The following is a 27,886-nucleotide window of genomic DNA, read 5'->3' as shown; positions in this document are numbered from 1 at the left end:
GCTACATCCTATATTTGCAAGGGAGTCATTGCCTATGAAAGTTCTGCTGTGCTCTTGAAAATCCTCTTAAAAGGAAAGCATCAAACTAAAAAAAATAGGTTTCTGTGTCTCCTGGTCATTAGTGCTGCTCCTAGCTAGCTTACTGCCTTCCCTGGTCCTAATGTCATCAACTCCAGGACTCATTAATTCCCTCTGACATGCTCCTTCCTTGCTTTGTCCCTACTTTTGTTTTTTGAGTCAGGTTTATTGACGTTTATTTTCCAAATAGTAAAATTCACCCTTTCTAGTGGATGGTTTTATGCATTTTGACAAATGCATACAGTTGTTTTAACAAGCCACACTCAAGAATAGAACAATTCCATCACCCCAGGAAGTTGTCTCATGCCCTTTTGTGGGCACCTTCTCCCCCAATCCTGACCCTTGACAACCACTAATTTTTTTCTGTCCCTTTGTCTTGCCTCTTCCAGAATGTTATATAGATATATCATATATGTAGAGTTTTGAGTCTGGCTTCTCTCTAAGAAGACATGCGTTTGAGAGCCGTCCACGTTCCTTTTGGTTGCTGAATCGGTTGCTGAATCGTGTTCCATTGTGCAGATGTATACCCAGTCACCAGGTAAAAGACATTTGGGCAGTTTTGGGTGGTTATGAATAGAACCATGACAAACAATCCTGTTAATAGGTTTTTGTATGGACCTAAGTTTTCATCCCCATCAGGTAAATAGCTAGGAGTTGACTCATATCTTAATCCACTCTACACCATCCTCTTTGACTTTGCACTTTGCACTTTGACTTTGCTGCTTACTTATACGCATCCTCTGATTTGAAGGACAAGATATAATGCCATGAGGAGTTAAGGGCTGATATTTCCTCCCCTCCAGCCAATCTCATGTCCTCTGAACACCAAGAGGGCATCCGCTCTCCCCCTGCACTTCCGTGTTATTCCCCCACATTCCTAGTCCTTAACACACGGTGCTGCTGGCTTGCCACACTGACATCAGGAGCCTTTTTTTTTTTATCTAGTAGCAGGTCAGAGACCATAATTTTCATAGTGACCCCCTCCCCCCTGGCCCCTGGCTAAGCTGCAAACCTGCTGACCTAGCATTACAGGTGCCCGGATGAGGGGAGGCGGGGGAGTGTTCGGAGCAAGCCTCTAATCTTATTAACCTGAATTGAGGTTACTAAGGGTTTATTGGCTGGTGGCTCAGTCCTGGGCTTGAAAATGTTGCAAGAGGCTATGGGCTCTTTGAGCTGAGGCTGCAGACACTAGGACACTTATTTTCCTAAATGTTGGGAATAAGTAGCTATTACTACTTCACTATGGAGTAATTGTTTCAGAAATAAAAGTTCTAAGGCACTGTCTACCTCTCACCCTTCCCCAGGGCTAGGCTGACAGGACTTGAAAAGCTGGCTGAGTCCCTTGGGAGAAATGAACCTACATTGGCCCAAAGAAAGACTGAGGTTAGACATAAGGAAAAACCTGGTCCCAGTCTTGCTGGGCACTGGTAGATGACCAAATGAGATGGGCAGCTTCCTCTAGCAACTACCTGGCTACCTGAGAAGACTATGAGGATGCAGCCCACCCTAAGTCTGTGTAATGAGAAAAGAGCTATTGTGAGTTGCTGCCTGAGCATTTACAGTGTGACAGCCCTGCTCAGGACATTTAGATAAGGACCTGAGCTCAGGTTTCCCGTCCCTGGAATTCCTGCTTTGCTTTTCCCGAGGCACGTTTCAAAATAACCACTTAGAGTGGAGCCCATCCCAACCACCTCTTAAGTAATAGGTGCTTGCTACCCTGCTCTCTGTCTCCTGCTCTGGAATGGAGGACCACCCTTCCACTGGCTCATTGCACACACACCCCTCGCTTCTGTTCTGGGACCTGCGAGTAATAGACCTTGTGAATTTACTCCCTTTGTATGAGTGCCTTGAAACTGCCTTTGATCAAAACAACCCTGGGGTTTTCACTTCCCCAAAGTGGGAGCTGGGGTGCTGAGGGAGCTACCTGCCAACCCTGTGTGGGTGGCTTGTGCCCCCTCATTCAGCGGGTCATAATCTGCATGTTCTTAGTTCAGTATACCAGCTCCAGGCCCCCTGCACAGTCTGCTCTGAACCAACTGGTGGTGTTTATTGTGGGATCATTTTCCCCCTGATCCTCCCAACAGCTCTCAGATTCTGACCAGAGCAGGGGGGATAGAAAATGGGATTTTTGCTTAAATCACTAAATTAAGATTTCACATACTGAAATATTGAACTCAGCTCTGGTCCAGACTAGCAAATGTTGAGATTATTTGGATAACCTAATAGTCCCTGTTCTTGCAGATAAGAGATAGCAAGAGGGAGAGAGGTGACACCCACGCTGTTGAAACAGCTGCCTTGATCATTAGCAGTGCTACCTTTCAGTGTCAGGTTTGGTTTGGTTTTGTTAACAAATATTAGCAAGAATCAGGGATCCTGTGCTACATACATGTAGCACATACATTTAAGACAGGCACTTAACAAAAGTGATTTTCATACAGTATAATTTTTAATGTCTATCGTACAGCTGTCAACAGCATCGTTACACGTGTGGGCCTAGAGCAGCATTTTCTTGATGGTTCTCAGCGCTCCTGGGAGGGGAGAGCTCCGGGACCCTCATCAGAGGGGCTGAGTCCCTCAGTGTTGTCCATGTGGGTCATTCCTTGGTCTCCACACTCAGAAGTCGAATTGAATTAAACCTGGGACCACAATCTGACAGAATGTCCAAACATCTCTGATCTGGCCTTAAGCCTGGGAGAATTAGAGCCCCAGAACATACCCCAGGCAGCACCAGAAGTCTTATTTTGTCCACACTGAAAACTCATGACAGCAGTGAAATCATTCCCTCCTTCCCCTGAAGGCTTCCTTTCTCTCTTTTTCCAGAAGGAAGTAAAAACTTCTTTCGCAGTTGCTAGCATGGGAAGATGATCTGTCTCAAAGAATCTTCTTTAATGCGGAGGCATTCGGGAAATATCGTTTTGCAGGATGGGTATCTGGGGCAAGAAGCAGGACGAAGCTCACAGAGGACTCTGTCCTGCACTGTAGACAGTGTTGTCCGTGGGGCCCGTCACGGCACCTGTGTGGGCGTCCCAGGAGGTGAGGCCTGGTCTCCAAAGGGTGGACTCTTGTCTGATTGTTGCTCCTCTTCCACAGAAGGGCAGCCGTCTAACCCAGTGCTTCCACAGATGAGCCAAAGGAGGTCACCCGGCAGTTTAGCCAGAACATGCCTACAACCCGACTCCCTCAGCCCGCGGCTCACTCCTGGCTAAGTGACTGAGGGCTTGTGAAGGTGACACAAAAGCTGTGTTTTTGCTGAGGGACATAATCGCCTCTCTTTAAGTTCTCTTGCCTCATGATTGAGAATTCCTCTTTTGAGCCCTCAGTGCTCTGGAGAGACCATTACTCTTAGAAAAGTGTAACTGTCCCTCACCTTCTGTAATTAAATAAAATGGCTGATGTGTCAATCTTCGCATTTGAAAAACATGACAGCATGGCCAGTACATTTTTCAGACTCTTAAGCTTATGCATCAAGTGACACTTTGGATATAGAATGAAGCAACTTGGAGCTGATCGTAACAGCCAACTCATAAAAAGGGAGCAGCCCTCAGGTGTAGCCAGTAGCCTCAGGGGGGAACTGAATTCCTGTGCCATGAAGAGTCATCCACTGAGAGGCCCCGCTGAGTCCACTGTGAGGGTGCGACCTAGGGCAGTGGGCCTGAGTGGGACTCATTCACTCACATTTTGAGACAGTCATTCAACGAAAATTTTTAGGGACCCTGAATTTTAAATCCCACCATCCAGAAGAGTCCCTGTGAGACAGCCGCCCTCCTTGGGAGATTCAGATTGGATCAAGGGGGGTATCCGCGTTTCCTGGAGTCCACTACTTTTCAGTGTTCAGAGGGGAGGGGGTCCCGCGACCGTCAGCCAGCCTCTGGGGCCTGGCCTGCATCCACACCCTCGGCTTCCACCTGGTTACCCTTGCCCAGCTTCTTCACGCTCTCCAGAAAGGCCTTCCAGGTCTCTGGAATGCTCTTCTCCAGAAGCCAGCCCTCACTCTCGCACTCAGGGTCTTCGGGGTTGGCCACGCCTTCCAGCGCCGTGTGCAAGTAGCGCAGCCCGACGGTGATGGTCACCTGGTGTGGGGAGAGGAGACTTAGAGGAGATCTGGGAGAAGTAGCTGGGGCAGGGGTTACCAGGAAACCGTGGCAGCCACCAGCCTGCTCATCCTGGGGGCCCTTCAAACAAGGTTCTGTTGGGGCTGGGTTGGCGAGGCCCTTCCCGCCCCAGCAAGGCCTGGGTGCTCGCGATACCTGCCTGTGCTCCAGCCTCATCTCAGACCCCATTCTCCTCCCTTTCCAGTCACCCTGGGTTTCTTTGGATCCTGCCCACACCCAGCCTTTCTCCTCTCCAGTTTTACCGTTTGCTGTTTTCTCTGCTTAGAACATTATGGGTGCCCCTGCTCCTGAATTCTCCCCTCCTTGCCCTCAGGTCTCCCCCTTCCTGGGGGCATTAATCCTGGGCTTCTTCTCTCTGTGTCCACCCCCACCCCCACCTCGTTCCTGGCATGTTGCTAGGCACAAAGCGGGTGCTCAGCAGCTATTTGCTGGACAGAATTAAAAAGTCATCTCCTTTTTTGCAAACAATAGTGATAATACGATTTCCCTCTACTTCTGTTATTTTGATACTAGAGGATGAGTGGGTGATTTGTCTGGATTTGTTCACTAGAAGTCACTGCAGCAGACTCTGGTGCCAAAATGCCTGGGTTCAAACCTCAGCCCTGGCACTTAGCCAGCCATGTGACCAGGAAACCTCAGTTTACTCATCTGGTTTGCAGATTTTCAGATGAAGTACCGCCTGCTCCATGGGCATGCTGTGATGCTTCAATATGTGTAGAGCATGGTACCTGGTGCACAGCAAGGATGAATAGGAATGTCAGCTGTAGTTGGTTATTAGTGAGCGTGGTAAGTACTGTTTCCACTTTTCTAACCCTGTATTGTGTTAGCCACTTGTTTCTACACAAATTCCTGGTTTGCCGTCTTACAGTCTTCCTTTGATGGTATAGCAAACTCTGTGAGAGGCCTAGGCCCACTAATGGAGAACATCCACCCCCTGAGGGCAGAGGTGGCCTTGATGCATCTTGTTCACCTGCTGTCCCAGCCCCTAGAACAGCACCCAGTGGTGGTAGGGCCTCAGTAAACATCTGTTGAATGAATGCTCTGGGAGCATTTTATAGTTAGAACAGTAGATGATAATGGTAACTAATAGTTTTAGGTTATTGTTATTGTTGACTGAAAGTTTAATAAGATATTTTTACAGTGGAAAGACTCACCTCCAGGAAGTCCTCCTGGTGTGCGTGTACCCACTCTGATTCCTTCCTGCTTTCCTCAAGAAGGCCCCCTGTTGCACTGAATTTTGCACTAGGTAATGGTACTCCCTTTGGTTCATGAGTCAGATGTGGACTCATGGATTGTGAGACCCAGGAGGGCAAGGCTGAGGGCAGAATCTTATCAGCCCCCCTTGTGCCCATCACAGAGCTCTGCCCACTAAAAGCCTCAGGGGAAAAGTGAAAGGGGATTCAAACTCCCTGTTCCCAGTGAACAGTTCCTCTTCTTAAGCAGTCACTAGGTTCCTGGAAAGGTGGGTAAACTGAGAGGCAGCCAATGGAACTCCATTTTCCCACTGACTTCAGTTATCCTTTCAGTTTTCTTTTCATGCGTTTTCAAGGGATGCAAACTTCTGAACTTCTAGTAGTAAGCTTCTCTCCTTATTCTACCCACTTATTCCCAAGACTCTGCCTCAAGGAGCTGGTGACTAATAAATCATCATGAATATGCTTGCGTTTGCCTTAATGTGAAAAGAAGGCCTCCCTCCCCATCTCACCCCCTCAACAGGCGGTACAGTTCTTCTGGTGTGATGTGGTAAGTTAGAAGTGGTGTGTCTCAGCTGAGAGCCCAGCTGTGTGTGAATTTCCATAGCACTAAATATTGACTTACTTAAGGGAACCTTTCAGTGAATCTTCTCTGATGGGCAAAGTTTCCCCACCTAACGTTTCTGGTTTTGTACATTTAGGTTTTGGAGTTTGTATTTCTGCTGTCAGCTCAAAGCGTGAGCCCATGAGTCACTCTCTGTGCCACCTTGGTTTACCCGTCGCTGACAGTGGGCTCTCGTTCAGCACCCAGGACAGCGCCCAGCACTCATAGGTGTTTGAGAACTATTTCTTCAATAAATGAATGAATGAGGGCTTGCTATATTCCAAGCCCTGCAGCTACAGAGAGGAATTAAACCTAACAGATGAGATAAGATGAACCTACAAATAATTAGAATACCAGGTAAATTGCTACCAGAATCTCAAGAGAAGCACAAATCATTGACTGAACACTTTGATGTGCCTGTATTTCCTGTTGCCTCCCAGTAGTTCCAAAGCTAAATGCTGGCAGCCCCCTATAACAGAGATGTTAAATAACTTTCCGAGTCCTTAGACTCAAAAAGTGGAGACACAGGATAAACCTCTGAAACATGCAAAGTGAAAGAAGCCAGACCTAAAAGGTCACATAGTATATGATTCCTTTTATATGAAATGTCCAGAATAGATAAATCCACAAGGACAGAACACAGATTGGTGGTTGCCAGGGGCTTAGGGGAAGGGGAAGAGGGGGACTGACTGCTTAATGGGTATGAGGTTTTTTTGAGGGGGTGATGGAAGTATTTTGGAACAAGGTAGAGGTGGTGGTCACACAACATTGTGATTGTACCAAATGCCACCAAATTGTTCACTTTAAAATGGTTAATTTTATGTGCTGTGAATTTCAACTCAACAAATTCTTTTTTTTAAGTGACGGGACAGAAACAAAAAATAGAGGTGCTGGTATTCAAGCCTGGGCCTGCCTGCACGGCGGGCAGAGGGCTGGTTCCCAGGAGGGAGACCCAGGCCCAGCTCCACCCCATCAAATCCCAATGGGGCAGGTGGCTCCCTCTTGCCCTGCCCCCCACTGGCCCAGGGCCTACCTCAAAAAGCCAGACAAGGAGCGTCACAGCACCCACGGAATTCATGAGGTTGCTGTAGTAGCTCAGCAGGGCGACCCTGCAGCCGCGCACCCACAGGTTGAGCTCCTCCGTCTGGTGGTCATAGCTGTAGTGTGCAGAGTTGTTGGTGAGCTGGTACTGGATACAGGGCCGTGGCGAGCTGGGGTTGCAGCAGCTGAAGGGGACTCCATCCACCAGGTACCGCCCATCCACGTTGCTCTTGATACGACTGGAGGAGAAACAGACGGCTTACGACCAGCTTCTTGAACTTCTCGCCAGGGGCCAGCTCCTCCCATCCCCCACCTCTGAAAATCTGGAATATTCATTCATTCATTTGCCGTCTTGAGAAATATTTGCTGTACACCGACTATGCGCCAGCCACTGTTCTAGGTGCTGAAGATGGAGCAGTGACCCTAGAGAGCCAATGCCCCAGCCTTCCTGAAGCTTATGTTTAGAGGGTTGAGATAGATGATAAACCAAGAGACAAGTAAATAAGGAACATATGTATTCTAGCCCTTGTGGAGCAATAGAGATTCAACAAAACCTTACAATGACATTTCGAGAATTCTGCGGACCTGCTGATCCTGAAACTGCCTGGCATTTACGCCCTGGAAGCCTCTGAGCAATCTTTGGTAAAACTAAGATCCAGAATGCTGTTCACTGGACTGATTTGCCAGAGGATGGCCTATTAGAGGTTCAGGATTTCTTCAAGATCCTGGATAACTAACGGTATAGATAGTAAAGAAGTCACAAGTTGGGGCATTTAGACAAGAGTGAGTCACACACATGAGAAACGTGTTCATTCTTTTATTGCCCATTGTTTTAACCTGACTGAATACAAGATCGACAAGAGCACTGTACTCCTGGCAATTATTATGTGTGTTGGAACATGGATGTTGCACTGTAGACAACATTTAACACCAGTCTGTGGAGTACTGCATTGTAAAGTGCAAAATAAAGATTTATTTTTAAAAAAAATCAACCACTCTGTGTGCTGCCAGGCCCTGGCATGCAGTGATTTCTTGGGCCCATGCCAAGCTGGTAGGAAGAGTAGCAGGACAGGTGGTGACTGTTGAGACAAGACTGCCTAGCATTCATGACCATCAACTTTAGCCCCCAGCCCCCTCCCCAACCTCATCTCCTCCTTACAGATCACTGGGGACCAAGGTCCCCTCTGGCCAGATCACTTCTGCTCAACAGACGTTTCCAGAAGGCCTGCTCTGTCCCTGGGCCTTTGCAGGAGCAGAGAATGGGTCTTTGCCCATGGCTTGCTCTCCATCCACACTGACCTCTGCCCCCAGCTGGGTGGGAGCTCCGTACTCACCTGAAGGATGCAACTTGCACAACTTTTGCATCTCTCTACTTATACATATATTTGGTTAGAGCACACCATACATTCATGCAGGTTCAAAATTCAAAAGGGGCAACCATCGTTATAATGAAAATTCACTCCCTCCCCATCAGGCAGGCTGGGTATGTTCCATCTGACCTGCTCGTGGTTACCCAGGCAACTTTACGTGTCAGAATTAATGGAGGGAATTCCCTGGAGGTCCAGTTGTTAGGACTCCGCACTTTCACTGCCGAGGACGCAGGTTCAATCCCTGGTCAGGAAACTAAGATCCCACAAGGCACATGGCGCAGCCAAAAATTTTTTTTTTTAAAAATTCATGGAGCTGTGCACTTAATATTTGCGCCCTTGACTGTGTGCATGTTATCTTGAGTAGAAAAGTTTTTTTTTAAGTTGCACATGAACAATGCATTACATAATAGCAGCAGACTTTTACAGCACAAGAATAGGAAGCATGTAATTGTTCATAATAGAAATTGTTTCCAACAATGTTCATTGAAATGGTAGTTAATTATACTCTAAAAAAAAAGGTGTTCGTGTTCAACTTCTAAATAAAATCCCCTCAATACAAAACAGTCTCCCACTCATTCTTGTCCCTTGGCCCCCAAGTTCCCTCACTGTGGCCAGCTCTGTCTATCCTTTCACAGAAGCTTCAAGCATAGATAAGCAGGCTCAGATTTTGCAGAGTTCTTATTCTTCCTGTATGTTTGTTTGTTTATCCAAATGGTAGCATTATATACACACTGTCTTGAATCTTTTTTTTTTTCCTTAACAATACCTTAGAGATCTTTTTATATCTGTTAAATGGAGAGTGTTCTCCAGGTTTTAATGAGGTGCATGGTGTCCCCCTTGTGCAGATGGCCCATAGGGTACTATCCATTTCCTATTGATGGACATTTGGGATTTTCCCAGTGTCTTGTTATTTTTCTTTTTTTCTTTTTTCTTTTTTTTTTAAACATTTATTTATTTTATTTTTGGTTGCATTGGGTCTTCGTTGCTGCGCGCGGGCTTTCTCTAGTTGCGGCGAGTGGGGGCTACTCTTCATTGCGGTGCACGAGCTTCTCATTGCGGTGGCTTCTCTTGCTGCGGAGCACGGGCTCTAGGCGCACGGGCTTCAGTAGTTGCGACGTGTGGGCTCAGTAGTTGTGGCGCACGGGCTTAGTTGCTCCGTGGCATGTGGGACCTTCCCGGGCCAGGGCTCAAACCCGTGTCCCCTGCATTGGCAGGGGGATTCTTAATCCCTCTGCCACCAGGGAAATCCCCCCAGTGACTTGTTAATACAAACATGGACATGGGTCATTTTGCACATTGGGAATATATCTAGAGGATCAATTCCTAGAAGAGGCATCTCTGCATCAAAGGGTCCACCTGTGATTGCACCCGAGCTCTGCCATATTTCTCCTCTCGGGGGTTGTACAGTCACACCCCCACCAGCCACACCCACATAAGTCCTGTTTTTGATCTTTGCCAACCTGACAGATGAAAAATAGTATCTCAGAGTTGTTCTGATTTCCATCTTTCTCATAAGTGAAGTTAAGTATCTTTTGATGTGTTTAAGATCCATTTGTGGTTTCTTTTCAGTGAACTGTCTGCTGATCGGTATGATTAAGACCTGAGAAAGGCTCTGAAAAATGTGGCCTCCTTGGTTCCAGAACAATCCTCGCCTGGGTTATGGCGACCGTATTTCCACACACCCTGTAGTCCCTGCCCTCTGCTTCATGGACAGAACCAACTGCCCAGAGAACAGCTGGCCCTGGATGCACAGGTGGTCCAGGACCAGGACCATGATAAGAGCAGGACAGCCTGAGTTTACTCCTGGTTCATCCCTCTGGAAAAATTCCTTAACCTCGCCAGGCCTCAGCTTACTAATCTGTAAAATGGAGTTGACATAAGAGTTGTATGAAGGGATCCACGTAAAAAGGCTAAGAAGAGTGCTTGGTACGTACTAAGTGTGTAAGAAATGTGGACTCCTGGGCTGGGGCTGGGAAGGGTGACAGAACAAGAGCCTTCGTTTCACGTAAGCTCTGTGTGTCATCAGGGAGCAGCTGTGACAGTGGAACAGACCACATGACACCACTGGGGAATAGTCACTTGTGCGTGGGTGGTGTGGCCTCTGCCAGCTGTGGAGAAGAGTGCCTTCTGTGACCAAGACTGCAAGGGCAGGGACTTCCCTGGTGGCGCAGTGGTTAAGAATCCACATGCCAATGCAGGGGACACGGGTTTGAGCCCTGGTCCGGGAAGATCCTACATGCCACGGAGCAACTAAGTCCATGCGCCACAACTACTCTGAGCCCGTGCTCTAGAGCCCATGAGCCACAACTACTGAGCCCGCCTGCCACAACTACTGAAGCCTGCGCGCCTAGAGCCTGTGCTCCTCAACAAAAGAAGCCACCGCAATGAGAAGCCCGCGCACCACAACAAAGAGTAGACCCCACTCGCCACAACTAGAGAAAACCCGTGCAGCAATGAAGAATCAATGCAGCCAAAAATAAATAGAATATTTTTTTTAAATTAAAAAAAAAAAAGACTGCAGGGGCAGAGCTCACTGCCCGCCCGAGGCAGGGTCTGTGAGACATTTGTCCAATGACGGAAGTGGCCGCTGCTGAAGCTCAACTGCACCGAGTGCCATGGGAGCAGCTCTCCCTGCACAGCCCCGCACGGCACCTGGTTCCGCTGGCTGGGGTGGTCCTGGTTGGTCCCAGTGGGAGGACTGGAGCAGAGGCCCTTCAGCTTGGGGCTCCCACCCCCCTCCTGAGGGACCAGCCAACCCCCCCCCAGGACTGAGCAGACATAGTCTCCTACTCCTAGGACCAGCCCCAGCAGGCCTGGTCCCCAAATGCAAACACTGTTCGTCCCTCTTCCTGACCTGCAGGCTGTCCCTGGAGCCCGCTTCCACCTGCACAATGTCCCACCTGGGCCATTCCCAGTGTCCCCGTGGAGCGGAGTGGGTAGAGCACAGAGAGCTGGCCTTTGAGTCTCAAATATGCATTTGTGAGCTGTGGACTTGTGTGAGGCGGGATAATCACACCCCCTCTCAGGGGCTGTGGGAGGTTTAAATGAGGCAGTAGGAGGATGCACTTGACACAGGCCCTGGGAGAATGCTGGCTCCTCCCCACTCATGGCCATCTGGGGGGACCCTACAACCCACCAGACTGTTCTACAGAGGAGGAAGTGGGGCCCAGAGCAGGGCAGGGCCTCACCCAAAGTTACACAGTAAGTGGAAGTCCAGCCCACAGCAGTTGCCCACCCCTCCCCTCTGAGTTTCCTCAGAGCCTCTCAGGTCCTTCCTGCCTGTTGGCTTTTCTAGCTAAACTTACTAGGAAAGTGTGAGTTCTCTCCCCTGTTCCCTGTCCCAGGAGCCCTTCGCTGTCCTCCATCATCTCTCCTGTGCACTCTCCAGGTGTCCCTAAGGTGGGGTGAAACCTACAGATCTGCCTCATACTACCTGAGGCAGGGCTGTGTCTTCCCTCAGACTGGGGACCCTGAGGGTAGGCCCGGCTTGGTGGACATTGGGGTTCCCCCAGACCCCCAGCCTAGGACCTCTTGGGGTCCCACATCTCTGAAACTAGCCCTCCCTCTCCATCAGAAGCATTGTCTTGTTGACTTAGCACTTGCCCTGGTTCCAGCCACAGATTAAGGCTCCACTCACCCTCTTAAGACAGAGTCAGGCAGAGGAGAGCTCCTTAGGTGGTGAGCTGGCTATTTATATCAGAGTGTTTCCCAGGCGACAAATCTCTGCTCAGGGCTCACCAAGACTTGTAAGGGTCTTAATTAAGATAAGGCTTTCTTTTAGCCCACTCTCCCATAGCCAAGCTACATATGACTTGGGAAAATCATGTTGGAGTTTTCCTGGAAAAAGCAACATAATTTAGTAGGTGAATCAATAAATCAATAAGGAAAGCCATATGGAAATGATCAGGGGAGGGGCGAGGAGGGAGCCTGGAGTGTAACTGATAATGTGTCAATCCCCAACCCGAATGGCAGCTGAGTGGCACCTGTGGAATCTTGGCAACTCACTTGACCTCTGTGAGCCTCAGTTTTCTCACCTGAGAAATGACAATATAAGTCTCTGACGGGTGTGGTGGTGATTAATTGAGATAATACACATAGAGCACCTGGTATACAACAAGTGCAGTATTAGTATTTCTTTGAAATACTAATAATATTTTATTTCTTTTTTGAGTAGTCACTGGATATAAAGAACTGCAGGTGGTGAGGGAGGACACAAGAAGGAGCGGACCCAGCCCTGCCCTAAAGAAGCCCCAGTCTGAGGGGAGACACAGCACTGCTATCAGGGAGAACCAATCCGACGGGAGATCTAGATGGCAACAGAGTCCGGTCTTGTCGGGAGAAATAGACCTGACCTGAGGGAGCCCGTCTGAGGGGAGACAGCCCCGCCCTCAAGGAGACACAGCCCCGCCCTCAGGGAGCCCCGGTCTGAAGGGAGACACGACCCCGCCCTCGGGGAGCCCCGGTCTGAGGGGAGAGACGGCCTCGTCCTCGGGGAGACCCCGTCTGAGGGGAGAGACGGCCTCGTCCTCGGGGAGCCCCGGTCGGAGGGGGGACACGGCCCCGCCCTCGGGGAGCCCCCGTCTTAGGGGAGAGACAGCCCTGCCTTGGAGAGCCCCAATCTTAAGGGAGACACAGCCCTGCCCTCAGGAATCTCCTAGCCAAGGTCCAGAATTCTCTAGATATCTATTAATTGTTTAGGAACAGGGAACAGGTGTCATAGCCTGTGGGTTCCGTGGGAAGGACAGTAAAGTGAGAGAGCTTAGTGCCAGCTTCTTTCTCAGACTGAGGGCCCCAGGCCAGGCTTTCCTGGCTGACAGTTCCTTCAGGCTGACAGTGCCAAGACCTCTGAGCTGCTTCATGCTCTGCCTCTCACCCCAAGGCACTGAAGCTCAGCTCATCCTGAAAACAGGAGGGAAACTTTAAAGGAATTGTTATAAACTGGCTGAAGACCTCAGGTGCCTCCTGGTGTGATGCAGTAAGGTACCCAGAGCAGCACCCTAGGGGGTGCTCTTGCCAAAACTGAACCTGAATCCAGCCACACCTCAGCCCTGACTACTGGTTTACAGGGAAATACAGGAGACAGAAGAACACGTTAGAAGACAGCACTTGGCTACAATGGCCCAACCCCAGAATGTGGGAAATTCTGCAGGACAAATGGCCAACTTCCTCCAAGACACACATGGCATGAAAAAGGTAACTATTTAGAGTAAAAGAGACTTAGGAGACCAAACAACCAAATGCAAAGTCTGGTTTAGATCCTGATTTGAATAAACCACCTGTAAAAGACATCTTGAGACAATCAGAGAATATTGAACACAGGCTGGGTATGAGACGATAGTAATGTTAGTAGGCATGATTAATATTGTGCTTCTGTTAAAAACAAAAAGACAATAAAGCAAACGCTCTTTATCTGTTAGAAATTCCTCCTAAAGTGTTTACAGGTAAGAGGAAACAATGCCCTGGATTTGCTTCTTAATACTCAGAAGGGGGAAAATGTTATGGGGGAGCGAGGGTACATGGGGATTTGTTATGTACCCATATATGATGGGTACATGGGGATTTGTTATAATCTCTCTCCTTTTGTGAATGCATGAAATCTTCCATAATAAAAGTTGAAAATGCAAAAAAAAAAAAAAAAGCAGCTCTGGTGGTTAAGAATCACAAATCTATATCCCGATATCTCGCTCTGAAGACTGAATCGCTGAGGGAGGTGGCATTCCTGGACTCCTCCCTCTGAGGGCCTCCCCCAGTTATAACAGAGTGTCCCCGCCCACCCCCACCCCAGGACCACCAGGCTGGGGAGGGAGTGAGAAGGGAAACACAGATGCAGGAGGATGGAGCACAGCATGGCCCCACGTGCCACAGCCCACGAAGAGCCTGGGCGGGGGGCAGTTCTGGCTTCTGTGGGGCCTCATGATGATCTGAGACCCTGGCACAGAAGGACCAGAATCCCATCACGATCCACAGGTGTTTGTCGAGCTTGTATCTTATCTGCCCACACCTTCCACTGTCCCTCTGGAGGAGGAAGAAGAGAGCAAGACAGAGAGAGGAAGAGGGAAGACCTGAGGCCCCTCCCCCCCCAATGCCCCCCAGGTTTCAGCTGTCGGAGAACAAGCACTCACCTAACACCGAATCTGTATGAGGCAGAGTGGAAGGAGCAGAATCAAAACCTGGCACTCGCTACAGTGAGATACCATCCCAAAAGAAGAAGGAATGGGTGCTGATGCATGCTGCAACATGGATGAAATTTGAAAACAGTATGCTAAACCAAAGGAGCCAGACCCCAAAGGACAAATATTATATGATTCCATTCAAAGGAAATGCCCAGAACAGGGAAGCCTATAGAGACAGAAAGTAGAGAAGTGATTACTTGGGCTTGGGGGCAAGGGAGGCCGGAGTGAACACTGAAGGGTGCAGGGTTTCTCTGTGAGGTGGTGAACACATTCTAAAGTCAACCTCAGTATTGGTTGCACAACTCTGTGACTGTACTAAAAACCGTTGAATTGCACACCTGAAATGGGTGAGTTGTATGGTGTGTGGAATATATCTCCATAAAGGTGGTTGGTTGGTTTTTCCAAAAATTTGCCCCACATCCCCAACCCCAGCTTGCCACTTCCTGCTATGAGATTTTAGGAACATCCCTTAAGCTCTCTGAGGTTCAGATTTCTCATCCACAAAATAGAGATTAACAATAACAACAACAAAAATACAAACCCCCCAGGAGAGGTTTTGTGCACACCAAATAAGGGCCTTTTTCCTCCCCAAAGACCCAGCAACTTAGCAACAGGGCAGGCTGGGGTGGGGGTGGGGTGCGGTCAAAGGCTTGTAAATTCTTGTAAAAAAAATCTTGAATTGTTCCCACCTGATCTCCATGTTTAGATCAGGAGCCTTCAGGAACCAGCTGTTGACCTTAAATATTCCCCTGAGAAATCTCCAAAAACCAGCCGTCCCTCCATGCTTGTCCAAGCTCACAAGTGCCAGGCTCAGTTAGGGATGCTCAGTTTCTCTTAATTTTGTGACCATATTTGTATGTGTGTGTGTGTGTGTGTGTGTGTGTGTGTAGCAGAGAAAATTTTTTCCAAATCAATAGAGTTAAGATTGTTTCACACCAATAAGTTGGTGTGGGGCCTTGAGGTAATTTTGATCAAGTTTAACGTTTGCCTGAAAATTTGGATATGCCGACCATTGGGAGTGGAGCAGCCTGGAGCATTTCTTCACCCTGGAGCATTTCTCCACCCCAGGGGACAGAAGGGGATTTGAGGATTACACAGAGATCTTGTAAGTCTCATCAAGGACTGACTCTGTGCAGAAGATGATCAAGGAAAATGACAGAGGAGAAGATGAGAAGCCCCTTCCCGTCCATCACAAAGGCTAGTTCTACCCTCAGCTTCTGCTCCCCCCACTCTCCCCATCCCCAGGAATTCTGCTTGTCCCTCTGGCTTCACACCCTCCTAGGGCAACTCATATAAATCATGCCCCTTTGTGCTGTCCCTGAGGATCTGTCCCCTAGGAAGGGCAGAGTGATTTACAAGCCTCCTTGACAAGGGATTTGTAGCAGTAATCCCCAACCACAGAGAAAATACAATCCCAAGCAGTGACCTTCAGTCTGACTTCGCTTCCATCTGAGGAGCAGCTAAGCTAGCCATCTGGGGTTCACCGGTGTTGTCCGGGCTTCAACCATGTCCTGATGCCAGTGTGCCCAGCACCCAGGGTGCATGTCCCCTTGGACTCACCAGCCTCACTCAGAGGATAAACCAGCTGGATGAACAATTGAAGCCCTAGCCTCAGGCAGGGAATGGGTAGAGTTGGACAGAAGGAAGAGATGAGGGAGAGCCACTGGCTCTGGACAGGCTGACCTTTCGCTGGAAAACGACTCAAGACCTGCAATGGTGGGTCTCTGGGAAGGGGTATGCTGGGATCAGCACAAAGGGTGAGATTCTCTTTCTCACCAACACCTCGCTACATCTGCCGCTCAGGATTTTATTTACACATGCTAAGAACACTTTAGAAACACTTGATCGAGTTGCACTATCATGATTTAAGTAGTAAACACCAGCAGGCATTTATTGAGCACCTGTTGTATGCCAGGCTCTAGACAGAGCTAGGAGGTGACCTCCAAAGTTGTGTATCCTGGTGCCTTCCTTTAAAAGATGGGCAAGCAAAGGCCCAGGACGTCAAATGACTTATCCAAGATCACCATCTAATTAACAACAGAGACAAAACTACAGCCTAGACCCCCTGACTGCCCCATCCTCTGCTCTTTCCACTGTATCCAAGGACAAACACCTTGAGAATGGTTGCTCAGGGTTGAAAGGTTGGAAAACAAGGGAACCAACCCAGAAATTTATGCTTTTAGGACCGAATCCATTCACTTTGAGTGAATGAGACAAGCAACCAGATAAAGTCTCAGTATATGTGATCCATGAAATCCCTCCTCCCGAATGAAGCAGACACACAGTCCTGGCTGGGTCTCCCCCCTGGTGACCCCCATTCAAATAGTTTCTATAACTTGACACTTTCCTCTCATCTTAGCCAAACATTAGGTTGGACCATATGAAGCTGCTATTTTTATAGGTCAAAAATGATAGAATATTGACAATTACATGTGGTCCAACCAAATACACCCTCACACGCAGTAGTAAGTTGCGCACACAGAGCACCCAATGGGGAGGAAAAGGCACTGGACAGGGGGAGTCACAGGCTCGTGTCTCCGTGTCCCCATATCACTCTGACCCCAGGACTGGAGGCCACTCACTCTTTGACTTCTTTGGAGGAAAAGTCCAGATAGCGGTTGCTGATCCACTGAATCTCAAACCAGTCCCGAAAGCCGTTGTTGCCACAGCACTTGAACTCAATTTGCAGCATGTCGATGGTCTTCTTCATGAAACACCGGCCTGGGGTGTCTGTGTCCCGGTAGAACTTCATGCCATTCTTGAGCCCGTGGGCCAGCGTGCTCTCCAGGGAGCCCCGCAGGAGGAAGCAGCAGAGAGCCACCAGGAAGAGGACAATGTTGAAGAGGACACACACGGCCAGGTATGGCTTCAGCCAGGGCTTCCACTTGGCATACTTGGCAGGGTCCAAGGCGTCATAGCAGATCTTGCCCGCCAGAGAATTGAAGACACAAGACAGCACCCCCATCCCTATCAAGGAATTGGGCACAAAATGGCTCTCGGAATTGTCCATCATATCGCTCCGCTTCTTGAGTTCAATCTTTAGGAACAGCCCTAAGCCGAAGATGATGATACCAGCCAACACGGAGAGCCAGTTCATGAGCCAGAGCCCTTGGGCCAACTTCACCCGCTTCTTCTGGTCAAATCTGACTTTCAGCAATGCCATACTTGCAGAGTGCAGTCCAGGCAGCCTCTCACTCCTGACCTCAGTAAGCCCGGAGCCTGAAGACTCAGGGCCTTGGGAAGGGTGCAGATGGCCCAAGCTGCAGGGAGCTGCTCTGGGGGCTGCCCATGCTGCGTCCCCTAGCCTGGGACCCCCGTAAACTCACTAGTGGGAGCAGGGGCCTCAGAGTCACAGCTCATGCAGGGGCCAGTCCTCCACGTGTCGTTTCTGCAGCTCCCTTCCCAGCAGAGGAGGGACAGTCTGAAGGCTGCAGATTAAAAGTGGGATCCACAAGACATCTTGCTAATCTCTTTAGCCAGGTTCATCCCATTAGATAAAGCCGTGCCAGTTTCAGAACATGGTCAAGAGGAGCCTCCATGGACACCCTGGAGCAGAGAGCTCTGGGTTCAGCTTGAAGAATCAGGAGTAAAAAAGACAAGGCTGGCCAGAGAAATGGGCTTTATCTGGAGGTCTGGCTCAGATCACATCACGTGTCTCCCCAGAGCATGTTTCTGGGCCAAACTCCTTCAAAATTTAAAACTTTCTAATGGGACAAAAGACATCATTATCCAAATTGAAAAACAAATGACAGATTGTGAGAAAACATTTGCAACATGTAAAAAACAGAATGAATGAGCAAAAAAAGGAAAAAAATTAACTGCCACAGTTCCACATCAAAAAAAAAAAAAATCATCAACTGGAAAAACAGGCAAAGGAAAGGAACAGGTGATTTATAACAAGCAAACCTGGAAAGTCCAAGGATCTGGAAAACTTGTCAATCTGCGTAGAACAAAGGGCAATGCAATTAAAACAATAATAAAAGACCAAACTTGCACATCTGTCAAAATTCTGTCACCAATGTAAACAAAGATAGTAGAAATGAGATATACATTCTTGATAAGTCTGTAAATTTATTATTATTTTTAATTTATTTCTTGGAGTAGTTTCAGGTTTACAAAAAAATACTGAGCAGAAAGTACAGAGAGTTCCTAAATACTCCTTTCCCCCAACCAATTTCCCTATAATTAACATCTTGCCCTTGTGTGATACATTTATTACAACTGATGAATCAATTTTGATACATTATTAACTAAAGCTCATAGTTTACATTAGGGTTAACTCTTTGTGTTGCATGGTTCTACGGGTTTTGCCAAATGCATAATGTCACGTTTCCACCATTATATCATATAGTATCATACAGAATATTCTCACTGCTCTAGTAATCCCTGTGTTCCACCTGTTCATTCCTCCTCCCCTCCCTGCCCAATCCCAGGCAGCCACTGTCTCTATAGTTTTGTCTTTTCCATGTCATATTGTTGGAATCATACAGCATGTAACCTTTTCAGGCTGGGTTCTTTCCCTTTGCAATATGCACTTAATGTTTCTCCGTGTCTTTTTGTGGCTTGACAGCTCATTTCTATTTATCGCTGAATAACATTCCATTAGTGTGAATGTACCATTGTGTGTTTATCAATTCACCTATTAAAGGTCATCCTGATTGCTTCCAATTTGGGGCAATTATAAATGAAGCTGCTACCAGAACTCTACTATGCAGGTTTTTGTGTGGACATAAGTTTTCAACTCATTTGGGTAAATACCTAGGAGTGCAATTGCTGGATCATATGGTGAGATCATGTTTAGCTTTGTAAAAACCTGCCAAATTATCTTCCAAAGTGGCTGTATTATTTTGCATTCCCACTAGCAATGAATGAGAGTTCCTGTTGCTCTACGCCCTAGCCAGCATTTGGTATTGTTAGTGCTCTGGATTTTAGCCATTTTAATAGGTGTGTAGTGGCATCTCACTTGTTTTAATTTGCATTTCCCTAATGGCATACGTTGCAGAGCATCTTTTCATATGCTTATGTGCCATCTGTATATCTTCTTTGGTGAGATGTCTGTCCAGCACTTTTGCCCACTTTTTAATTGGATTATTTTCTTTAGATTGTAAGTTTTTACAGCCTTTTGGGAGAGTAATTTATCTATCTCTATTAAAATTTAAAATGCACATTGCCAATGATCCAGCAATTCCACTTCTCAGAACAGCCTGTGCATAAGCACAAGCCGTTTTAAGAAGAAACCGGGGGCTTCCCTGATGGCGCAGTGGTTGGGAATCTGCCTGCCAATGCGGGAGACACGGGTTCGGGCCCTGCTCTGAGAGGATCCCACATGCCGCGGAGCGGCTGGGCCCGTGAGCCACAATTGTTGAGCCTGCGCATCTGGAGCCTGTGCTCCGCAACGGGAGAGGCCGCGATGGTGAGAGGCCTAGGCACCGCGATGTCGGGAGTGGCCCCCGCTTGCCGCAACTAGAGAAGGCCCTCGCACAGAAACGAAGACCAACACAGACATAAAAATAAATTAATAATAAATAAATTAAAAAAAAAAAAAAAAGAAGAAACCGATCTTGTTCTCAAATTCATGTCCACCAAATACCAAGGAAGTCTTCATGATTAGAATAAGAGGCCCATGAGCTCAAGGCAGTAAGAGGGTCAAATCTCCAACCTGGAATCTCCATTTTTCCCTATGTGTTTGTTGGTTCCACTAGATTCACCACCTACACACTCCTCTCTAAGATCTCCAAATCACTAAGTAAAATCGAAGAAGTATTTCTCCACATATAGAGGAGGTGTGAGAACAAAGCAATGGGACCTGATTTTTTTGTCCTCCAGCGTAGTCACCTCGGAAAACAAAACACTTATTCCATTGCTGGACCCAAGTCTAAACTCCAATTTGAGAGTGATTTCCAAGGCCAGGTCCTGAGCCATTTGGGGAAATCAGTCTTGTTATTTTATTGTCAGACCACATTTTGAGTCAAAAACAATATTACCCAGGATGATCACTCTTCTAACAGCCAAGATTCAGCTTCTAAGTAGCTTTGGACCTTCAAAGGATTTCAACTCTTCATCATCGGAGACATTGAATAGAATGTGCTGCAGTTTCTGAAGTTCCCCCTCCCCCCAAGAGAGGACGTTCAGACAAGCAGAAGTACGACCAGACTTCTACCTCATATACACAAAATCTGAGGACAAATGTCCCAAGAGAAAAGGGACATGAATGAGTGTGAAGCTGTCTCAGAGAATCTCTTAGGAGCACACATGCATGTGAGACAATCAGAGGGAAGGAGAAGAAAGATTTGCTGTAGAAAACAGAAACAAAAGTTAAAAATAGTTCTACAGGGATAAACCAATTAGTCAAGGACCTCTTTCTCCTCAAATGACCCAGAGGTGTATATCCTGAGGAGGGGCAGGGTTGAGTCTATGGCAAGTCTGTGGATGCCCCCTGGTGGCCAAAAATATAATGACTTCAGTGGATGGGAAAGGGAGATTTCACCTCTCAGGCTAGAATCTCTGAGGATGTTAAATTATGTAGAAAGGCAAAAGAGAAAGACCAGACACATCAGAAATGTCCCTGGCCAAACTTTTCAAGTAGGAAGCAAGGTAGGATATGCTGAGGAACGAGCAAAGAAAAACAGACTGCAGAGGAAGGAGTAATGCATCCCTGCTGGAGGATGGGGAAAGCTGGCTACTTCCCCTGCTGGACCAATGGATGTAAGTCTAGACGCTATAAATCTATTACAAAGATAATAGAATAGATTAATTGAATTAGGGGTGATTAGTTTTTCTTCCTTAGAATTTCCTTTAATGTTATTATAATAATGGAATTAAAATAATGAAATTATACATTTAAAACAAAAAATAAAGGAACCCAAGAGATCATCTCTCTGGACTTCCCACCCAAGGAAGAATGCGGCACAGGTTGGCTCTTTGAAGAATTAACTGACTCTTGCTTTCTTAACCTCTCTCCCGTGTCATCCTGACTTCTCTTTACTCTTTTTCCTTCTTCCTTCCTTCCTTCCTCCCTTCCTCCCTCCCTCCTTCCCTCTTTCTTTCTTTTTCTATCTTTCTTTCCTTCTTTCTTTCTTCCTTTCCTCTTGTTAAATATATTATACATAAAGAGCGTAAAGAATAATGCTCATTAAATAAATAAAGGAAGGAACTGCAAAGCAACAAAAACCTTTTCTCATGAATCTTTGCCCTCCCTCTTTCAGGTATAGTCCTGGTTACTCCTCAGAATGAAAATCAAACAGAGCCATTAGAACCAGTTTAAAATTGAAAATTCCATAATGAACACAAACTCCAGTTTGATAAGAACAAACAAATAAAGATCATAAGGACTGTTTATGAAAGAGTATTTCAGAAAGAGTTAAAGAGCAAGAAAATATCCCTCTGAGTGTCCCTCTGCAACAGCCAGCTAACCCAAAAGCTTGACCTGGAGCTAGCTTGCAGGTATAATGTCACCGAGCTTTACAGCCAAAATGTAAACATCTCCAAGATAGCAGAGGAGTGCAGTGTTCCTCCTACAGGTGCCAATCTGAGTGGAAGAGTGAGATTACACCACTTGATTTCACTTGACAAATATTTAATTGTTTGCTGAATTTAGACTAAAGCAGGAAGAAGACAGAAGTGAAAATAGTAACTAAACAGGTTCGTTTTTATGTATCTCAAAGGAGAGTATAAGCATTTGGAAAATAGTCATCTTAAGGAACCAATTATATACAATCTTTGACTAATTAAAATTAATATGAGTAAAAAAAGTATAATGCTCTAATGAACATTCCCCTCCCCCATATTCCCTCCCCCAGCATAAAAAATAGAATATCACCAGCAACGTGAAGCAACCTGGGTGCCCCTCCTTCCATACTCCCAGAGGTAACCTGAATTTGGTAATTATTCTTCTCTTGATTTTCTTTAGTACCTATGCATGTGTGCTTCAACGATATATTGTTTAGTTTTGCATGATTTTGAACTTACCATAAATTAAATCATATGGTAAGTATTCTTTTTGCTTTTGTTTTTTTCACCCAAACATTACTTTTAAATCTTTTGTACATACAGAAAATCACACATATCATAAACATACAATCAGCATTAACATTTTATTTTGAATTTCACTGATATTAATACACACAGCTATAGTTCATTAATTTTTAATCTTTAAATATAATTTTTATGTAAGTTTCAAGTGTACAACATTGTAATTCAACATCTGTATATACTACAAAGAGGTCACTACAAAGCGGTCTATATAAACTACAAGTCTAGTTACCATCCATCATCATACAGTTGACCCCCTTTTCCCATTTCACCTACACCCAACCCAGTTCTTTTCTGTTAACCACTAATCTGAACTTTATATCTGTGTTTGTTGGTTTGCTCTTTTTTTTTTTTATATTCCACATATGAGTCAAGTAATACAGTATTTGTCTTTCTCTGATTTATTTCACTTGGCATAATACTGTCAAGGTTCATCCTTATTGTCACAAATGGCAGGATTTCATTCTTTTTTATGGCTGAGTAGTGTTCCATTGTGTATATATACCACATCTTCTTTATCCATTCCTCCATTGATGGACACTTAGGTTGTTTCCATATCTTGACTATTGTAAATAAAGCTGCAATGAACATTGGGGTGCAATATATCTTTTCAAATTAGTGTTTTTGTGTTCTTGGATAAATACCCAGAAGTGGAATAGCTGGGTCATATGGTGGTTCTATTCTTAATTTTTTTTGAGGAATCTCCATACTGTTTTCCATAGTGGCTGCACCAATTTATAGTCCCACCAACAGTGTATGAGTGTTCCCTTTTCTCCACATCTTCTCTAACGTTTGTTTTTTCTTATCTTTTCGATAATATTCATTCTAACAGGTATGGGGTGTTATCTCACTGTGGTTTTGATTTGCACTTCCCTAATAATTAGTAATGTTGAACATCTTTTCATGTGCCTGTTGGCCATCTGTATGTCTTCTTTGGAAAAATGTCTGTTCAGATCCTCTGCCCATTTTTAATTGGGATGTTTGGGTTTTTTGTTGTTGAGATGTATGAGTTCTTTATATATTTTAGATATTAACCTTTATCAGATATATGATTTACAAATATTTTCTCCCGTTCAGTAGGTTGCCTTTTTGTTTTGATGATGGTTTCCTTTGCCTTGCAGGAGCTTTTTAGTTTGATGTAGTCCTATGTGTTTACTTTTGCTTTGGTTTCCCTTGCCTTTGGAGTCAGATCCACAAAAACTTCACTAAGAGATGTTGGTGAGGGCTTCCCTGGTGGCGCAGTGGTTGAGAATCTGCCTGCCAATGCAGGGGACACGGGTTCGAGCCCTGGTCTGGGAAGATCCCACATGCCGCGGAGCAACTAGGCCCGTGAGCCACAACTACTGAGCCTGCGTGTCTGGAGCCTGTGCTCCGCAGCAAGAGAGGCCGCAACAGTGAGAGGCCCGCACACCGCGATGAAGAGTGGCCCCTGCTCGCCGCAACTAGAGAAAGCCCTCACACAGAAACGAAGACCCAACACAGCCAAAATAAATAAATAAATAAATAGTGTTCCCTTTAAAAAAAAAAAGAGTAAACAAACATTTAAAAAAAAAAAAACAGAGATGTTGGTGAGGTTACTGCCTATTTTTTCTTCTGAGAATTTTATGGTTTCAGGTCTTACATTCAAGTCTTTAATCCATTTTGAGTTAATTTTTGTGTATGGTGGAAGATAAGGGTCCAGTTTCATTCTTTTGCATGTGGCTGTACATTTTTCCCAACACCATTTATTGAAGAGACCATTCTTTCTCCATTGTGTTATTTGCTCCTTTGTCATAAATTAATTGTCCATATAAATGTGGGTTTCTTTCTGGTCTCTCAATTCTGTTCCATTGATCTGTGTGTTTGTTTTAGTGCTAGTACCATACTGTTTTTATTACTGTAGCTTTGTAGTATAGTTTAAAATCAGGGAGTGTGATACCTCCAGCTTCGTACTTCTTTCTCAAGATTGTTTAGCTACTCAGGATCTTTTGTGGTTCCATACAAATTTTAGAATTATTTGTTCTATTTCTGTGAAATATGCCATTGGAATTTTCATAGGATGCATTGAATCTTAAATATAATTTTTGATATAAAGAATATATGTAGCATAAGTTATAAATCATAATAATAAATTAAATATTCACTCATCACCCAACTCAAATATCACACATAACTTGTATCAGTATATATGATTCTTCTCATCACATTCTCCTCTGTTCTAGACTCATTGAGTCCCTTCCAAATTCATATGTGGAAGCCCAATGTGACTGTATTTAGAGATAGGACCTATAAGGAGGTAATTAAAGTCAAATGAAGTCATAAGGATGGGGCTGTAATCCGATAGGACTGGTGTCCTTATAAGAAGAGGAGGAGAGGGAATTCCCTGGCAGTCCAGTGGTTAGGACTCTGTGCTTTCACTTCTGTGGGCCCAGGTGCTAAGATCCCGCAAGCCTCTCAGCCAAAAACAAGGGTGGGGCGGGGGAGAGACCAGGGCCCTCTCTTGGCTCGCAGGCACTGAGGAAAGGACATAGCAAGAGGACATGTGAGGACATAGCAAGAAAGCAGGAAGAGAGTTCTCGCCAGAAAACCAAATCAGCCACTACCTTGATTTTGGACTTCCTGCCTCTAGAACTGTGAGAAAATAAATGTCTGTTGTTTAAGCCACAGTCTGTGGCATTTTGTTATGGCAGCCTGAGCTGACTAATACACCTTCCCTCCTGCTCAAGATGTAGCCATTATTCTAAATACCTTAGCTTTTCCTTTTCATGTAAAAAAACATGTAGTGTTTCCCTATGTATATATATTTTTGCTTGTTTTTGAGATTTACAAAATTGTATCATAGAGTAGATAGTCTCCAGGGATCTTTTTTTTACCCAACATTATGTGTTAAGATTCATGCATGTTGCTGCATGCAGCTTCAATTTATTTTCATATGTTGATCATAACACATATGATCTATTCTCCTGTAGGTGGATACAGAGGTGATTTCTAATGTTTATTTTTTAATGATTTCTAGTGTTGCTTTTATGAACAGAGCTGCTCTCAACATTCTGTACCTGTCTCCCACTGAGCAGAAGTTTCTCTGGGGTGTAGCCAAAGAGGGGAACTGCTGAGAAGTAGGGTATATAAATCTTCACTTTTATGGAGTGATGCCAAATAGTTATCTAAAGTGATCAAGCCAACTTTTACTCCCACTTGCAGTGAACATTTATCATCCACAATTTCTCCAACTATTACTATTGAGTCAAGACTTCTTAATTTTTGTTTTCCCGGTTTCGACTGTGGTCTTAATTTGCATTTCTCTGGTTACTAATGAGTTTGTGTACATTGTCATAAATTTATTTGCCATTTGTGTTTCCTCTGCAAAATGTATGTTCTTGTCTTTTGCCCATTTTTCATATCAGTAGTTAATATTTTTCTGATTGACTTCCTTATATTTTCCATATAATATTTATTTGGTGTTTATATGTGTTACAATGATTTTCTCCCAATTTGTGACTTGACTTTTCACTTTCTTTATGGCATCTTTTGAAGATCAGAAGTGCTTACTAATATAGTAGAATTTTTCAATCTTTTCCTAGTGCTTGTTTAAGAAATTATTCCTTACCCCATACATAGAAACAAAGGTACTATCCTCCATTGCCTCCTAAAATTTTATACTTTTTCTCTCTTTAAGATTTGAGTGTATCCGGAGTAGATTTGTGTGTATGGTGTGATGAAGGAATATGATTTAATTTTCTTCCATATGGATAACCAGTTGTCCCAGCACACAATTCATTGAATAATCTCTCCTTTTCCCAATAGTCTTAACTGCCCAGTCGTGAACTAGTTTTCCATATGTGCATGGATCTGTTTTTCAGTTCCCTATTCTGTCCCATTAGTCACTTTGTGTATTCCTGTGCCATCATCATTCTGCTCTAATTAAGTAAGTCTTGCGAGTTCCCTGGTGGCCTAGTGGTTAGGATGCTGGGCTTTCGCTGTCATAGGCCTGGGTTTGATCCATAGTCAGGGAACTAAGATCTCGCAAGCCTCATGGAGTGGCCAAAAAAAAAAAAAGGTCTTCATATTTGATTAGGCAACACACTCACACATACACACACACCTTTTCTTTTTTCATAAAGAATATCTTGGATGTTTATTGCTGATGTATAAAAATGTGATGGTCTTATTAGCACTAATAATTGCTCTATAGATTATTTTGGAATTTTTATGCCTATGATCATATAATACACACGGAGTAAGTTTTGTTACATTCTTTTAAGTCCTTATAACTTTCAGATTTTCTCTCTCTTTTTAAAAAATTGATTTCTAACTCAGTTGCATTGTAGTAAAATGATGTAACAATACCAAACCTAGAAAAAAATTTTGAGATTTGCTTTATGGCCTTGTTTGTAGCCAATTGTCATGTGGTCAATATTCCATGTGTGTTTGAAAAGAATGTGTGTCTTATATAATAGTTGGATGCAATGCTCTTGTTAAAAAGTGTTAATGTTGTTTAACTCTTTCATGTTATATTTGAATTTTGTCTACTTATCTGTTAATTACTGAGAGAAGAAGGTTAAAATCCTCCCAGTTGACAATGAATTTGTTGTTTGCTCTTTGTTATTTTGCCAAATTTTGTTTTATACATTTTGAAGCTCTGTAATGGGGCATACAAGCTTAGACCTATTATATCTTCCTGTGAATTGAGCCTTTTTCATCTTATAGGGACCTTTTTTTATCCCTAGTAAAGTTATTCTTTACAGTCTGTTTTTTCTGATATTAATAGATCTGTGCCCGCTTTCTTTAAAAGTATTTGCCTGATAATTTTTAGTCTTTCACTTTCAAGACTTCTCAATCCATATGTTTAAATCTATCTCTTGAAAACAGTATATAGTTGATTTTTAAAATGCAGACTGACAATCTGTGTTTTAAGTGGAAGCCTTATTCTATTTGCATTTCCTGTGATTACTGATGTCTTTGGATTTACTTCTACCAAACTTATTTAGTGTTTTTTCATTGTCCAACTTTTTCTATGCTTCTCTTTTTTCTTCTTCCCTTTATTTTGACTTCTTTAGGATTGGTTAAGGTATTCTTCCTCATTTAACTTTTCCCTTTTTACCAGTTACAAGTTATACACTTTATTACTATGTTTTAAATAACTATCCTGGAAATTTTTTCATGTATATTTAATAAAGTCTAAACTTAATAAGTATATTTTCCTTCCTTTAGGATAATACAAGGGTCTTAGAACATGTTTTTTAAAGATTAGTGATGCATTGGCAGAATGTTTTTTTAATACAGTAGTTGTTTTTATTTATTTATT

At 44.9% G+C, this 27,886-nt stretch overlaps 1 protein-coding gene and 1 long non-coding RNA gene across 3 annotated transcripts; one reads left to right on the top strand and one right to left on the bottom strand.

Moving 5' to 3' along the window:
* Positions 1-95: 95 nt before the first annotated feature.
* Positions 96-7,127, top strand: LOC118904559. Of its 2 annotated transcripts, XR_005022013.1 has the most exons (4): positions 96-616; positions 4,850-4,976; positions 5,804-6,344; positions 6,849-7,127. It is a non-coding gene; the product is annotated as an uncharacterized LOC118904559 (long non-coding RNA). The 2 variants fall into 2 exon arrangements; XR_005022012.1 differs by lacking the exon at positions 96-616 and having other exon boundaries at positions 4,055-4,976.
* Positions 2,581-17,734, bottom strand: PRPH2 (peripherin 2). Its single transcript, XM_036870817.1, has 3 exons — positions 17,154-17,734; positions 7,021-7,267; positions 2,581-4,148 (listed from the first exon to the last, which is right to left on the bottom strand). Exons 1-3 carry the CDS (start codon positions 17,732-17,734, stop codon positions 3,936-3,938), a joined length of 1,041 nt encoding a protein of 346 aa, XP_036726712.1. The 3' UTR covers positions 2,581-3,935.
* Between the last annotated feature and the right edge of the window lie 10,152 nt (positions 17,735-27,886).

Source organism: Balaenoptera musculus, chromosome 11 (genome assembly GCF_009873245.2).
Source record: "Balaenoptera musculus isolate JJ_BM4_2016_0621 chromosome 11, mBalMus1.pri.v3, whole genome shotgun sequence".
NCBI classification, from domain to species: Eukaryota; Metazoa; Chordata; class Mammalia; order Artiodactyla; family Balaenopteridae; genus Balaenoptera; species Balaenoptera musculus.
This window is presented reverse-complemented; position numbering and strand designations above follow the sequence as displayed.

What these genes read in the sequence shown, in the direction of transcription:
- PRPH2 (XM_036870817.1), bottom strand. Translation starts at nt 17,734, where the DNA reads ATGGCATTGCTGAAAGTCAGATTTGACCAGAAGAAGCGGGTGAAGTTG. An exon ending in TCCTCCAAAGAAGTCAAAGA is followed by an intron (nt 7,268 to 17,153) that starts GTGAGTGGCCTC and finishes TTTCTCCTCCAG; the next exon opens with TCGTATCAAGAGCAACGTGG. An exon ending in TCCTTGTCTGGCTTTTTGAG is followed by an intron (nt 4,149 to 7,020) that starts GTAGGCCCTGGG and finishes TCCCCACACCAG; the next exon opens with GTGACCATCACCGTCGGGCT.